Here is a 12477-nt window from a genome sequence, read left to right on the forward strand (position 1 = left end):
CGGCCATCTCTCCACTACAGCTTTATTGGCTCCTCCAGGGACACATGAGAAGAACAGAGACAGAGGAACCAGGGGGACAGAATTAGACACACAGGGGCCCAGAGAAAAGAGTCAGGTACCAGAGGGGAGGGAGGGCCGTCCTGCCCAGGGCTGGGCAGCAGCTTGGCTGGGGGTGCGGACTGAGGGCTCTCAGGCCATGTTGATTCCTCTCCTCTGGAATGTGGTGGGCCCACTGCAGCCGCCCAGGGTCAGGCGTGGACTCCAGGTGCATGGGGTGGCCATCCTAGCACACAGACGTCGTCAGCACCTTAGTCCCTGAGCGGAAAGGCATTGTCCACCTGGCGTGGGTCCTCCTGGCTGGCAGAAGCTCAGGGTTATGGCCATGCCATCTCCGTGAGATCTCCGTCCTCACCTGTAGGGACAAGGGGAGGACGTCAGGACAGTCCTGCCGCCTCTTCTTTACTCAATGCCAGGGGGACCAAAAGTGCCAGGAGAGGCCATGAAGGAGAAACTGAGGTGGGGCTGCTGGGGCAGAAGAGGCCACGAGTGGCCACTGCCAAGCCCCGCCTCTGCCCTATGCTACTTCCTCCTTCCTCTGCAGGTGTCTGGCTGCTGTTTAGCTCCTTCCTGCTTCCTCGAGCACCGTCTGTGTCTGGACCCAGATGAGGACAGTTATGGGTGCTTCTGGAAGTTCTGGCCAGATAACTACTCTGTCCTCCCGGATGGCTTAGACTGCCCTGCTCTGGCATTCAGGCTGGCTGCTGCCACTGCACTGACCTGTGGCCCCTGGGGGAACCTTCCCAGCAGGCAGGACCTGAAGGGAGGGAGGGCTTCACGCTCTGACTGGGGACTTGTGGATGAGGAGATGGAGAGAAACGGAAAGAAGAGTAGCCTGGGAGGTGCAGGGGAAACGTTTGTGTCTCCACCTCTCCAAGGGGCTGTGGGGGCAGAGGGGGCAAGAGGCTGCAAGCCGCCTGGCAGCTGAACTCAGGCTGCGGTGAAGACAAAAGGGACACAGATTTCTGTTCAATGTCAAGGTGAGCTGTCTGACAATAGAAAGAACTATTCACACATACTAAGCTCTCCATCACCAGAAATATGTTACAACTCTCTGGTCCCTAACACTGATTCTGAGTACAGAGTCCTTTACAATGAGGTGAGACTCCCTTTCCTGGACCCCACCTGCCTCGGCCAGGGCTGTTCTCCAAGCCATCAGGGCCTACCCTGCACCCCCAGGGCCCAGCAGCCACTGCACTCAGACACTGCAGTCCAGAGTCTGCAGTGGGAGCAGACAGAGTTGGAGGAGAGGGAGCCAATCAGACACAGAGGCTGCAGGGGAGGGGAGAGCAGCGCCCCACAGTTGGGAGACAGGCATGTACACCCAGGTCTCCCCCAGAACACAGGGCCCGCAGCAATCTCGTGGCCACTAGAGGGAGCCCATGGCTCTGTTTGCTCCCACAGCCCAGGGCCCTGCTGAATGGGGCACTGAGTTCAATTCTCCTACCTCTCCCCACAGAGCAAATCTGTCCTAATTGAAAAACTCCAGGTGTCTTCTGGTTGGGATGCTTGAATTAGCTCCTCTCTGCATGCAAGCTCTCATTGTTTCTACGAGCACATCGATACCATCTAATCTGTCTGTCCTGTGTCGTCCTGTGTATGTCCTGTGTATGTCTTCCTCGGTTTGAGCTGTGCTTTCAGTGTGTCTCTCTCTCTTCTAGATTCTCTCTCTTTCTCTCTTGCTCACTCCTAGAGCTGGCTTATTCCTGCTCCCACTCACTTTTGCTCAGTTTTAGGAACACAGAGCCCACCCCTGGATCTGCCTTCTGATATTCAAAGGCCTCCTCCACCCCCTTGATGAATGGAGAGTAATCCTGGCCCAGCCCAGAGGAAGGATGGGTAAAAGATGTTTACAGAAGGCATTCAGGTTCAGCTTGATCCAGAAGCTCAGGGCAGATTCCTATGAAGGATCTCAGGAGTCAAGGTGTGGCCTGAGCTGGGGTTTACAGGATCTGAGCAGGAGGCAGGGGACCTTGGGACTGGTGGGAAGCTCGACTCGGTGGGCAACAATGGCCTGGAAAGCCACATACCTCTTGGTTGAGGAAGCAGTACAGGACAGCAACAATGAAGCCCTGTAAAGCCAAAGAGAAAGAACCTCATCAGGATACCTTGGCTTGTTCTCAAGGTATTTATGTTTTTTCTACTACCTTTTCCCCACCTACCCTCTGGGCTGTGGCTTGAGCCAGGTCTTTGAGCAAAGGGGACAGTAGACTCATCACTTACTATGTACCAGGTCATTATTCATGTAATTGTCATAGCAAGCCGGCCGAGTCTGTGCTGTTAGCCCTATTTCTCCAGTTTTCTTTATCTGTGCATCCCTCAGTACTGTGCACAGAGCCTGGCATGTGTTGGGTGCTGAGTAAATGCTGAACAGATTGGATGGATGCATGGATGGAGGGGTAGGTGCATAGAAAGGTGGATGGACAGATGGGTGGAGGGGTACAGGGGTAGCTGAATGAGTAGGGAGATGGATGGGTGGAAAATGGACGAATGGTTGAATAAATGGATGAGCAGCTAGAAGGAAGAATAACCAGCCTCGCAGCCCTCACCCTGATGTGACGTCAATCAAGCCTGTGGGCAGTAGCCCCTTCCTCCTGCCCCAGGCCTCAGAGGGCAGCAGTGCCTGGGGGTGTCCTCACCTGAAAGGAGCCCAGGCCCAGCTCCAGGGGGAGGCGGACACCGAGGCCAGCACTGTCCGGCAGGAAGTTGAAGACGATGTAGTGAACTCCAAGCAGTGGGATGAGGAAGAGCGTGGACTTGGAGAGACGCCTGCGGGAGAGGAGGGGCTTCAGGCTCTCGAGCCTACAATTTCCAACTCCCTCCTGCCCTCTGCCCACTCTCACTTCCTGCCAGCTCTGCAGAGCAACTCTTCCCCCTGGGGACCTCCGTCCTCCCCACATGCACCCGGTGCTCCCTTACTTTGGGGCCCTGGATCCTGCTCTTCTCTACGCCAAATGCTCCTGTCTCAGTCAAAGTCTATCAATGATTCAAGGTCTAGTTCAAAGTCTTCCTCCAGTAAGTCTTCCCTGGCCATGCCCCATCCCCACTCCCATCTAGAAAGGGAGCCTCCTTCTGCAGGCTCCTTACAGAAATTGACCCCAGCACTCATCACCCTATTTGGCCTGGCACCTGGGTGTTTGAAGCCTCCATCCTTCCCATCCTATGACCTCCCAGGAGGCAGGGACCAGAGCTATTCTGTCTCTGGGAACATGGGGAGGAACGTGGGCAGGATCGGGAAGGCCTGAGTGTGAATAGACAGAACCACACTGGCTCCTCCCAGTTACGTCCCAGAATCCCCCCAAATGCATGTGTACATTACCAGTACTGAGACTGGGTGTGGAGGCTGCCCTGAGTGGGCTCCAGTTTCCTCAGCAGGATGCGAATAATGTTGAGGAAAAGCCCAAAGTTCACCTGGAAGGAGAGGTGTCAGGAGATGGCCCAGGAGGCCTGACGTGGGGCCTCTTTGGAACTAGAAACCCCAAATCCTTTAGACACAGGGCTGTGCAGTGGATGGATGCACAGGCCATTGCTCTAGAACTTGTAGGCTGGAGACTGGGGGGTCCCATGTGCCAACTTCAGAGGGCAGGGGCTCAGGGCCCCCCTCCGCGCCTTTCATCCTGGCATCGAGTATAGGAGGCAAGGCCTTGCCCAAGTTCAGTACCTTCCAAGGGCTTCTCTGGCACAGAGCAGGTGGCCTTCACTTGGCACAATTGCTAATTTGGGGACATGGGCACATTCACCAAGGCCATGCAAACCACTCCCGACCACCCTGTGTCCCGGTGGGAGCAGGCAGTGGGCTTCGGTGGCAGGGGCACCACCCCACCACTTGCTTGCCTGCCCAGCCTCTCACCGCAGCAGTCGCCAAGCTGGGACCAGGTCGGTCTGGACTCAGCTAGAAGGGGCCTGAGCACCAGTCAAGACCATGGTTTTACCAACGGGACTGAGGTCCAGAGAGGGCCTCATAGCCTGGAGTCGTGTTTCCTACTATGCACAGCCCCTTGGTGGACCCAGGGAGATTGGCTGAATAAAGCAGAGGACACTGGCCCCAAGGGCTGACCCCAACAGAGAGGACGATGGGCCCTTTGATGATCCACCAGTAGGGGGAGCTGTCGTCCAGGTCCCAGCACCTGGGGAGAGGACAGGCCAGGGCTGAGAGGGCTGGACCCCTTTCCATAGTAACCATGCACACCTCCCTCCTCCCTGCTGTCTGCCTACAGGCATCCTGGCTCCTGTCCCTGGCACCAGAGCCTCCCAGCCTCCCCCACCTCCTAGGCAGCCTATCTTGTCTCTCAGAGAGTTGGGTCCTTTTAGAAGGGCATCCAATCCATTCTGGGCTCACCCTTTCTCTCCAACTGGATGGATAAACTTCTGGAAAATCAACCTATTTGCTGCCTTCTTGCTGGGTTCCAGGAGGCCCACACTGACACCCACGCCCCCCACCCTTACCCCCAACCCCAATCCCCGCCCTGCCTCTCCCTGATCCCTGAAGTCCAAGAGTCCAAGGCCCCCTCCCAACCAGGCTCTGGTGTGCTAGCCACAGACCGCCTCCCCATCTACCAGCCCCGCCCCAAGCCTGGGAGCTCCTGAAGGCAGGCCCCGGGCTCCTCCTCCTCTCCCAGCACGGATGAGGACCACACTGCCTGACTGTGTGCCCACGCCCCACCCGGGGGCCTCAGGACCGGAGTGACAAGGGGTCACCCAGACTCACTCGACATCCTCGAAGGCCAACTTGCAACCCACCCACGAGCCAGTGAAGAGCAGGGGGAGCCCTGTGGGGCACAAAGGGGACACACGGGAGGGGTCTGCATCCTTGGCTCAGAGACCTGCCCCCACTTCCCGCCACCCCTGCCCACCACACAGGGCACAGTGCCTGTGGGTGACAGCCCACAGGCCCCTTCTCCAGCCCTCACTGTAGGGCCACTGACAGCCCTTCCCCTCACTGAGCCGAGGGGGCCTCCCGGGACATGCTCAGCCCTGCCCTCGGGACTCACCCCAGCCAGCGAGAACCAGCCGCCAGAAACCTGTCCTGGTGCTGGGCGATGTGGAGGCCAAGAGGCAGGTCAGGTAGACAGCTTCTGCCGACAGCCAGCTGAAGTTGGTCATGGTGGCAAAATGCAAGGTGGCCACGGAGACCTTGCACAGAACCTGCGGGCCAGAGACTGGGTGCTTCAGAGTCGGGACACCCACGGGAGCCCACCGCAGTCTCTCCCCCACCAGGGCCCCGTCCACCTTGGCTGCAGTAATGTGAGGCGGTGGTGCAGAGCCCAGGTGTGGGATCGACGGCCTGGGTTCAAACTGGCCGTCTGTTAGCTGAGCCACCCCCCGACCCAACCCCACGCCTGAGCTTCTCATCTGTAAGAGGAAAACTTTCTGCACCTGGTCATGCCCTTGCCAATGAGGGCTGAATGGACGCTCCGTGTATGGTTGCTACTCTTTTCACCCTCACCCCACACTTTCTGAGCTTACACCAGTCCCTAGAGCTGGGGGGAGGGAGCGGCAGGTATTCACGCTCGGCTCCGCCTGCAAACACCCACACAGGCACCCGCTCCATTCACTCATCTGCCAGGGGCGAGGAGCCCCAGCTCCGGGCTCAGACGGCCCAGGCCGGTCACAGCCCCACCACTAAGCAGCTGCATGACATTGCCTCGTGTCCCTCATCTACAAACGGGTCTAAGATGGAAACATATGTAGGAAAGAAAAGGTGATGGTGTCCTATATGCAAGGCAGTTAGCATAGTACCTGGCACCTGAGTGCTCGGTAGACCTTCTTCTTATTATTCTTTATTAATTAATTAATTCAGGTCATGGGTTGGTTTGCTCGTTTGCCCATCTGCTCATCTCCCGCAGCACCATTTTAGAGCGACTTCTGAGTGCGGGGCCCCCGCGCTCTGCCGGCTTCTTTCACTTTCCATCTCCTCGCCTTCTCCCTTCTCCCCTCCCGCACGATGACTTCCGTCTCCCCTGCACACGCCCCAGGTTCTCTGCACGTGAGTCCGTCCACCCTGGTCCCTCCATTTCACGGCCTCCCTCCCGTTCCCCATCACGGCTGCCCACCCAGCTCCTGAGCTGCCTCTTCCCTGAAGCCCTCCTTTAGTCCCTCCCAGCACTCGGCTCCCTTTACCTGGCTGTCCCTTGACTTTACAGGATGACTTTCGTCCCCTAGGACTGACTATGGTCTACGGTGGAACACGGGGTGGGGGGAGTGCTGGTAAGGAGTGCAAAGTAGAACCCAGGGAACAACCTGATTGGCACCAGGAACCAGCAAACGGCTTGAGACTTCAGGGCCTGACCCCGGAGAGGGGCAGGAAGGTAGGGGGTGACTTCCTGTCCTGGAACTGGTGATGCTGGAGCCCAGGTTAACTAACAGGGCTGGGCAGGCTCCATCGGGCGCATCTAGGTCTCCGATCCAGCCTCACGCCACCCCCCCAAACACACTGCCCCCCGACCGTGGTTGTTACAGTGGAGAAGCTGCAGTGGTCCACGTTCTCGCTGTGGAGGAGGGAGGCATCCCTCAGAAACACAGCTCCTGCCTTGAGGATGAAGGTGGTAAACAGCTGGATGTGGATGTAGTTCCGGGGGCAGTGGAGCCTCCTGTGGGGGTGGGGAGGGATGAGGAACGGGGACATCATGGGAGGAGGCAAAGGCGGTTCTGAGAAGAGGCTAGCAGGTGGGCTTTGAATTCTGGCGGCTTTGAATACACAGAGGAGAAAGGAGGCCGGCATTCCAAGCGGCACATGAGCAAAGGCATGGAGATGAGAGTGAGTCCCAGGAGGGGTCTACCCTCGGGGAAAAGCAAGGGACAGCTCAGACAGCGCCATGGCGCCCGGGCCTGGGAACCTCTGGCCTCCCCGGGTGAGGAATCGGGCTGGGCGCTGTGCACAGTGGGGAGAGAGCAAGGAGTCCTGGGCAGGCGACACGGACAGCGAACCTGAGAGTGACCAGGATGGCGATGGCCACCATGAGGGCTACGCTAGAGACGCCGTGTCCCAGGCTGTAGATGACCTTCATCGTGGAGAAGTAAAATATCTGGGGAGCGTGGAGATGGGGACAGTCTTAGAAACCATGCCTCCGGGGATCGGGGGGCTTGACCATCAGCAGGTGCAGCTCTCAGTTCTACCCCAATCTCCCCATCGGGGGGCAGGGGGTGTCCATGGGGACCCTGGCAAGCTCCCTCTGTGAACTGAAGGGTTTGTGTTTAGTCTGCCCTCTGCCGGTGACAGAGGAGGTGGCGGCAGGGACGCCTCACTCCCACTGGAGCTCCGGGGCTGGGGGAGGCGGCGTCAGGAACCCCACAATCCCTGAGGAGTGACAGAAGCCCAGGAGGAAACCAGGCTTGTTTATTGACATCAGCTTGCTCGTTGGCTCAGAAACACAATGTCCCCAAATAAAAGAGACGGCCAGCTACAACCATCTGGAAAAGCTCATTCTCTGACCAAGTGTGTGGATCAGTGAAGCCCACAAGCCTGGACCCCGGGACAGAGACGGGAGCAGGCTGAGGCAGGGAGCAAGGGGTCCGCTCCCCTGAGGGAGGCCGGCAATTGCCGCCCCTCTCCAACTCTGTCTTCTCACCTGAGAAGTGCTCAGACTCAGGCTTCACCTCGCAGGGGGGGAGCAAACAGACGTGGGGTTATGTGCCCGGAAGCACCTCAAAAAGCCTTGCTCGAGTCGGAGGCGGGTGTGCCCATCCTTGGCAGGGTCCCTGTGACCACCAGTGGGCTGGAGTTCCCTCACTTGCCCACCCCACAGCCAAGCACACTGCTCCACGGGCTGAGGATGAGCCGGGGAAGGAGCCCGCCCAGGACCAGGAGGAGGCTTCGAGTCCCTGGAACCTCCCAAGACTCCCTGCCCTGGAGGCCTGGGCACAGAGACGCCGTGCCAAAGAGATGGTGGCCTCCTCCCACAAGGCCCCCCACTTCCAGACGCTGCCACCTTCTGGACATCTGCTACAATGGACACTCCAACCTGTGGGCTGTAATGGAAATGGCAGCCCCTACACACAGGCAGACCAGCTGCGCCCCCCCAGCCCAACATCCACGGCAAGCCTTCCTGCACGTAGCCTCGTACCTCTTCCGTCAGCAGCTCCAGGGGCACAGGGCAGGCCACAGGGTACGGAGGGAAGGGCTCAGACCAGCCCGTGGAGGTGCAATCCCGCTTCACTGCCCCTGGGGGGCCAGCACAGGTGGGCAAGCAGAGATCTGGTCACAGGGACGCCTCCCCTGTCCCTGGGAGGGGCTGGGGAGCCGTGGCCATGGAGTGACCCTGACGGGCTGCACAGACAGCCCCTCTAGGTGGCAGAGGGAGGGAAGGCTTCTCGCCAGAGGCCGGGGGTTCCAGGCCCTGCCTGGGACACACTCTGGGGCCCTCTGTTAACCTGAGAGGGTCATTTCCCCAAGCGGCAGAGTGGTGAGTTGGGCTCCCAGGGCCCTGAAGGCCGACACCCAGGCCAGGGAGGGCTGGGGGCCTCCCCGCCACCCCCACTAGACAGCTGGTGGCATCATGCATCAGACAGGCCCTGCCCACTGCACTGCGCAGCCAACCCTCCAGCAACATCGGGGAAGGTTACTTCCATTCCCTGCTCACTAAACCTCACCCCCGTAAGGTCACAGGTCGGGAAGCTAAGGGTCAGGGAGGTGAATTGACTTGCCCGAGGTCACACCGAAAGAGGAAGTTGGTCAAATCCAGGTCTGCCTGCCCCAACACCAGGGGTGTCTCCGCCATATTCTGGCACCACCAGGTGAAAACATTTCCCCTCCCTGCCCACACCCGCCCCGCTGCCCCCACCAACAGGACCCTCACCTGGCTCTGCGCTGAAGTGAGAGAAGAAATCCGGGCAGGGGAGAGTCACCCACTCGCCAGGGCCTGCCACCGGCCAGCACAGCAGCCCGTCCCAGGTCGACGGGCAGCCTAGACAGACAGGTGGAAGCAGCGTGGGTTCAGCCCGGGGACAGCTCTGTCCAGCATCCTGAGAGGGGAGGCTGGAGGAGATAAAGAAGTCCAAGAAGCTGTCTCCTGTCTCCTAAGCTTTGTACCCTGAGTGGCGTTGCTCATCCCCTCTGCTGCTTGTAGACACGCACTCTCGTCCTCTCTCAACCGGCTGATGAGGTCACACTCTGGGTGCACATGGCCCAATACCTGTAGGAAAGGGTTAACGGGATAGGCCAAGCCATTTGGATGCTTTTTCTGGGAAAGGGAGGGAAGGGGATGAGAGGGGAAGGGATGGGAGGGGAGGGGAGGGGAAGGGGATGAGAGGGGAAGGGATGGGAGGGGAGAGCCATGGGCATCAGAAGTTCTCCAAGCCACAGTGCCACCTGTTTCATGGTGAGAGACTCCAACATGGAGGAGGGGCAGTGGGGACCCCACTGGGCTCCAGCTGAACCCCACCCTGGCCCTGTGGCTCCCAGACTTGGAGCCCAGCTGCAGGCAGGAGGGTCTGAGCTGGCGACTCACGACTGATAATGGGCTCAGCAAGCAGAGGACGAAGGCACCCCACTCGCTGCGGTCCATGGTGGGGCTCAGTGGTCCTGCGGTCAGCCTGGCGGAGTCCTGGCCCTTTCCTCCCCTTCCCTGGGGCTGATTGCATAGGCAGAAGCCAACAAAGGGGACAGAACCAGCTGAATATTCACCAGGATTTCAGGACACCGTGCCCAGCTGTGCCCTGGCTCGGGACTCCGTGTCCCTGGCTGGGAGGGGCTAAGCCCTTCCACCCCCTTCCACTCTGTATGTCAACTTGTGTACCTGTCCTGATAGCAAGGACCCAGGACTGTGATAGACACAGGGTATTTCTTGCCCCAGTAGGTCCAATTCTTACCATCCTGCTGGCCCATTTTAGAAAGAGCCTCCTTCCCAGTCCCCCAAACCATCCCCCTACCAGTGAAGGAGGGTCAGAGAAGAAGCCAGACACATGGGCTGCCCTCAGAGACATGAGCTGCCAGTGTTGTTGGTGGTTCCGGCCTCATCCCAGGGCTGGAGGGTGGGCTCAGGGCTGTGGGGACGATGTGGGGGTGGGGGGAGGGCGTCAGTGGGGGCTGGAGAGGAGAGCAAGTTTAGGAAAAGAGAGGTGATCACGAAGCACCTGCCTGGGCTGGTGGGGTGGCCCGGAAGGTGGCCCATGGTCAGGACCTCGTTCCTTCCCCTGGCCAGGATACCAGCCCGGGTGGCGAGGGGAAGTCCGCACCAGTGAAGACTGGACCTCAGGGCGGAGGGAGGGGCGGGGGTGGGGCCAGCTTGCAAGGTGGTCCCAGAGCGGCCACGCCGAGTGGGGCTGGACGGCGGTTCTCAGTGGCAGAAATGAGAGGGCTTGCACAGCCCCTCAGATTATTTTTAACATGTGTTACCTGACTGTTTTATTATCCTTTCAGACTGGAAAAGGTAGAGCCCCACTGGCCAAGCTAAAGACAGTGTTCCAAACGGCCCTGGGCCTGGCGCAGCATCCTGGGGTTCGGAAGCCCGTGTTTACAGTCCGCAGTTGGGCTGCCCCCACATTCGTGTCCCCAGAGGTCGCTGGGCGGGGCGCCAGTGCCACCAGACGTGTTTACACCTGACGGGAATTGTGAATGGTGAAGGCCCCCGCCCCCGCCACATCTGGGTTGAGGAATCGTTTTACATCAGCTAGGTTTTATTTTTCCATCTGTCTTCGTCAGCAACAAGGCGTTGGAGAAAAATATACTGAAAAGAAAACATGAACCTCCCCAGGCCCCAGCCCCCTGCCCTCACACGTGCATTCGCGTGTGTGTCCCCGCCAGCCTGGTGCACACACAGAGCTCTGCATGGGTTCAAGGCGCAGCCCACTCCCCAGCAAGCTCCTCCAGGAGTCGGGGGGCAGGGGCTGGCGGGGGGACTCGCATCTGGGAGAGCAGAACCCTGGGAAGATGTGGCTTAGAGGAAAAGGTAGAACCTTCTGTCCTTCAGCTATGAAGAGGCAAGAGCCCAACGTCAAATATCACCAGTAACCATTGTTGATAATTAATGTCAGTGTCATTAGCATTAGTACGGTTAATTATTGATATTGATACTTAATAATTATTATCATTATCTGAATTAGTGGTTCTTAATAGGGAACAATTTATGCCCTCGGGGAACATGTAGCAGTGCCTAGGGACAGTTTTTATTACCATAACCAGGGGTCAAGGTCAAGGGTAAGAAGGAAGGAAGGGTGGGGAAGTGCTACTTGATGTGAAATGGATAGGAACCAGGGATGCTGTTAAACATCCTACAGTGCACAGGATGGCCCCCAGAGGACGAATCAGCCAGTTCACAGGGCCGGCAGGACTAAGGTTGACAAGCCCTGACCTGATCACTCATGTCCCCACTCATGTCTGGATCCTCCAGACCCACTGACCTTTCTGAACAGGCCACCTGTCACTAACTCTGTACCTGCTCAGCATTCAAATGCTGCCTCCACCACCTGCTAACTATGTGACCTTGGCCAAGTTATTTAACCTTTCCGAGACTCAGTTTCCCACCTGAGTAACGGAGATGACCCCTTGCTTGCAGGAGGGATGGGACAATAAGTCAAAGAAAACATATATAGTAAAGGGTCTCACACAGAGCCTAGCTCAGCGTGGGTGCCATTGATGCTGGCACAGAACAAGGATGAACCATCAGCAAATATGGTTAGAACAGTCGAGTTTTTGTATGGAAAAAATAAGATTAGATCTCTAGCTCACATTTACCAAGTATAAATTCTAAAAGTTTCAAAACCCTAAGTATAAAACAACAAAATCAGATGTCTTCCAATGATGGAAATTTCTCCTTAGAAGAAAGGAGACTTTCTAAATAAAAAATTAAAACTATAAATACAAGCTTAATACATTTGACCACATCAGCTTTTAGTTAAAAAATGTATGTTCAAAAAAAGACAAATAAGTAAAACTACAAGCAAGCTACAGACTGAAAGAATATTTGTGATAAAAAATAATGAATGAAGAGATAATATAAAATAATATTTTTAAATACCTACAAATCAATAATAAAGAGGAAAATAACTCAATAGAAGAGTGAGCAAAGGATATGAACAGACAGATCAAAAATCAGTAATGCACAGGACAAATAAACAGAAAGAGATGCTTGACGTTACTAACACTCAACAAAACAGAGAATTAAAATAATGGTGACCACCCCCTCCCACCTGTCACGTGGCCTAAGCCGCCGATGTCTGACACTACAAAGTTCGGGAACTAATGTGGGGAAACGGCACTTTCATTCTGTCCAGATGGGGGTGAACATTATATATGCACTTTGGAAAGCAATTCAATATGATCAATTGGATTGATAAATGAACATACCCTACACACCGGAAGTTCGTTTTCTGCATATTTGCCCCAGAGGGCGGTGTTGTTTAGAACACACAGTCAACCCCAGAAAACAGCAACGGACTAGCTCAATCAAACATGACATATTCGTGCACTGAGATGCTTGGGGC

General features: G+C 56.9%; 1 protein-coding gene across 1 annotated transcript; it reads right to left on the reverse strand.

Moving 5' to 3' along the window:
• Positions 1-283: 283 nt before the first annotated feature.
• Positions 284-9560, reverse strand: GHRHR (growth hormone releasing hormone receptor). Its single transcript, XM_037126588.2, has 13 exons — positions 9504-9560; positions 9086-9188; positions 8853-8960; positions 8121-8218; positions 6985-7082; positions 6515-6647; positions 5049-5202; positions 4766-4826; positions 4115-4184; positions 3377-3468; positions 2697-2826; positions 2088-2129; positions 284-412 (listed from the first exon to the last, which is right to left on the reverse strand). Exons 1-13 carry the CDS (start codon positions 9558-9560, stop codon positions 284-286), a joined length of 1275 nt encoding a protein of 424 aa, XP_036982483.2.
• Positions 9561-12477: the final 2917 nt, after the last annotated feature.

Source organism: Artibeus jamaicensis, unplaced genomic scaffold (assembly GCF_021234435.1).
Source record: "Artibeus jamaicensis isolate MK-2021 breed Jamaican fruit bat unplaced genomic scaffold, CSHL_Jam_final contig_1016, whole genome shotgun sequence".
In the NCBI taxonomy this organism is placed as follows: domain Eukaryota; kingdom Metazoa; phylum Chordata; class Mammalia; order Chiroptera; family Phyllostomidae; genus Artibeus; species Artibeus jamaicensis.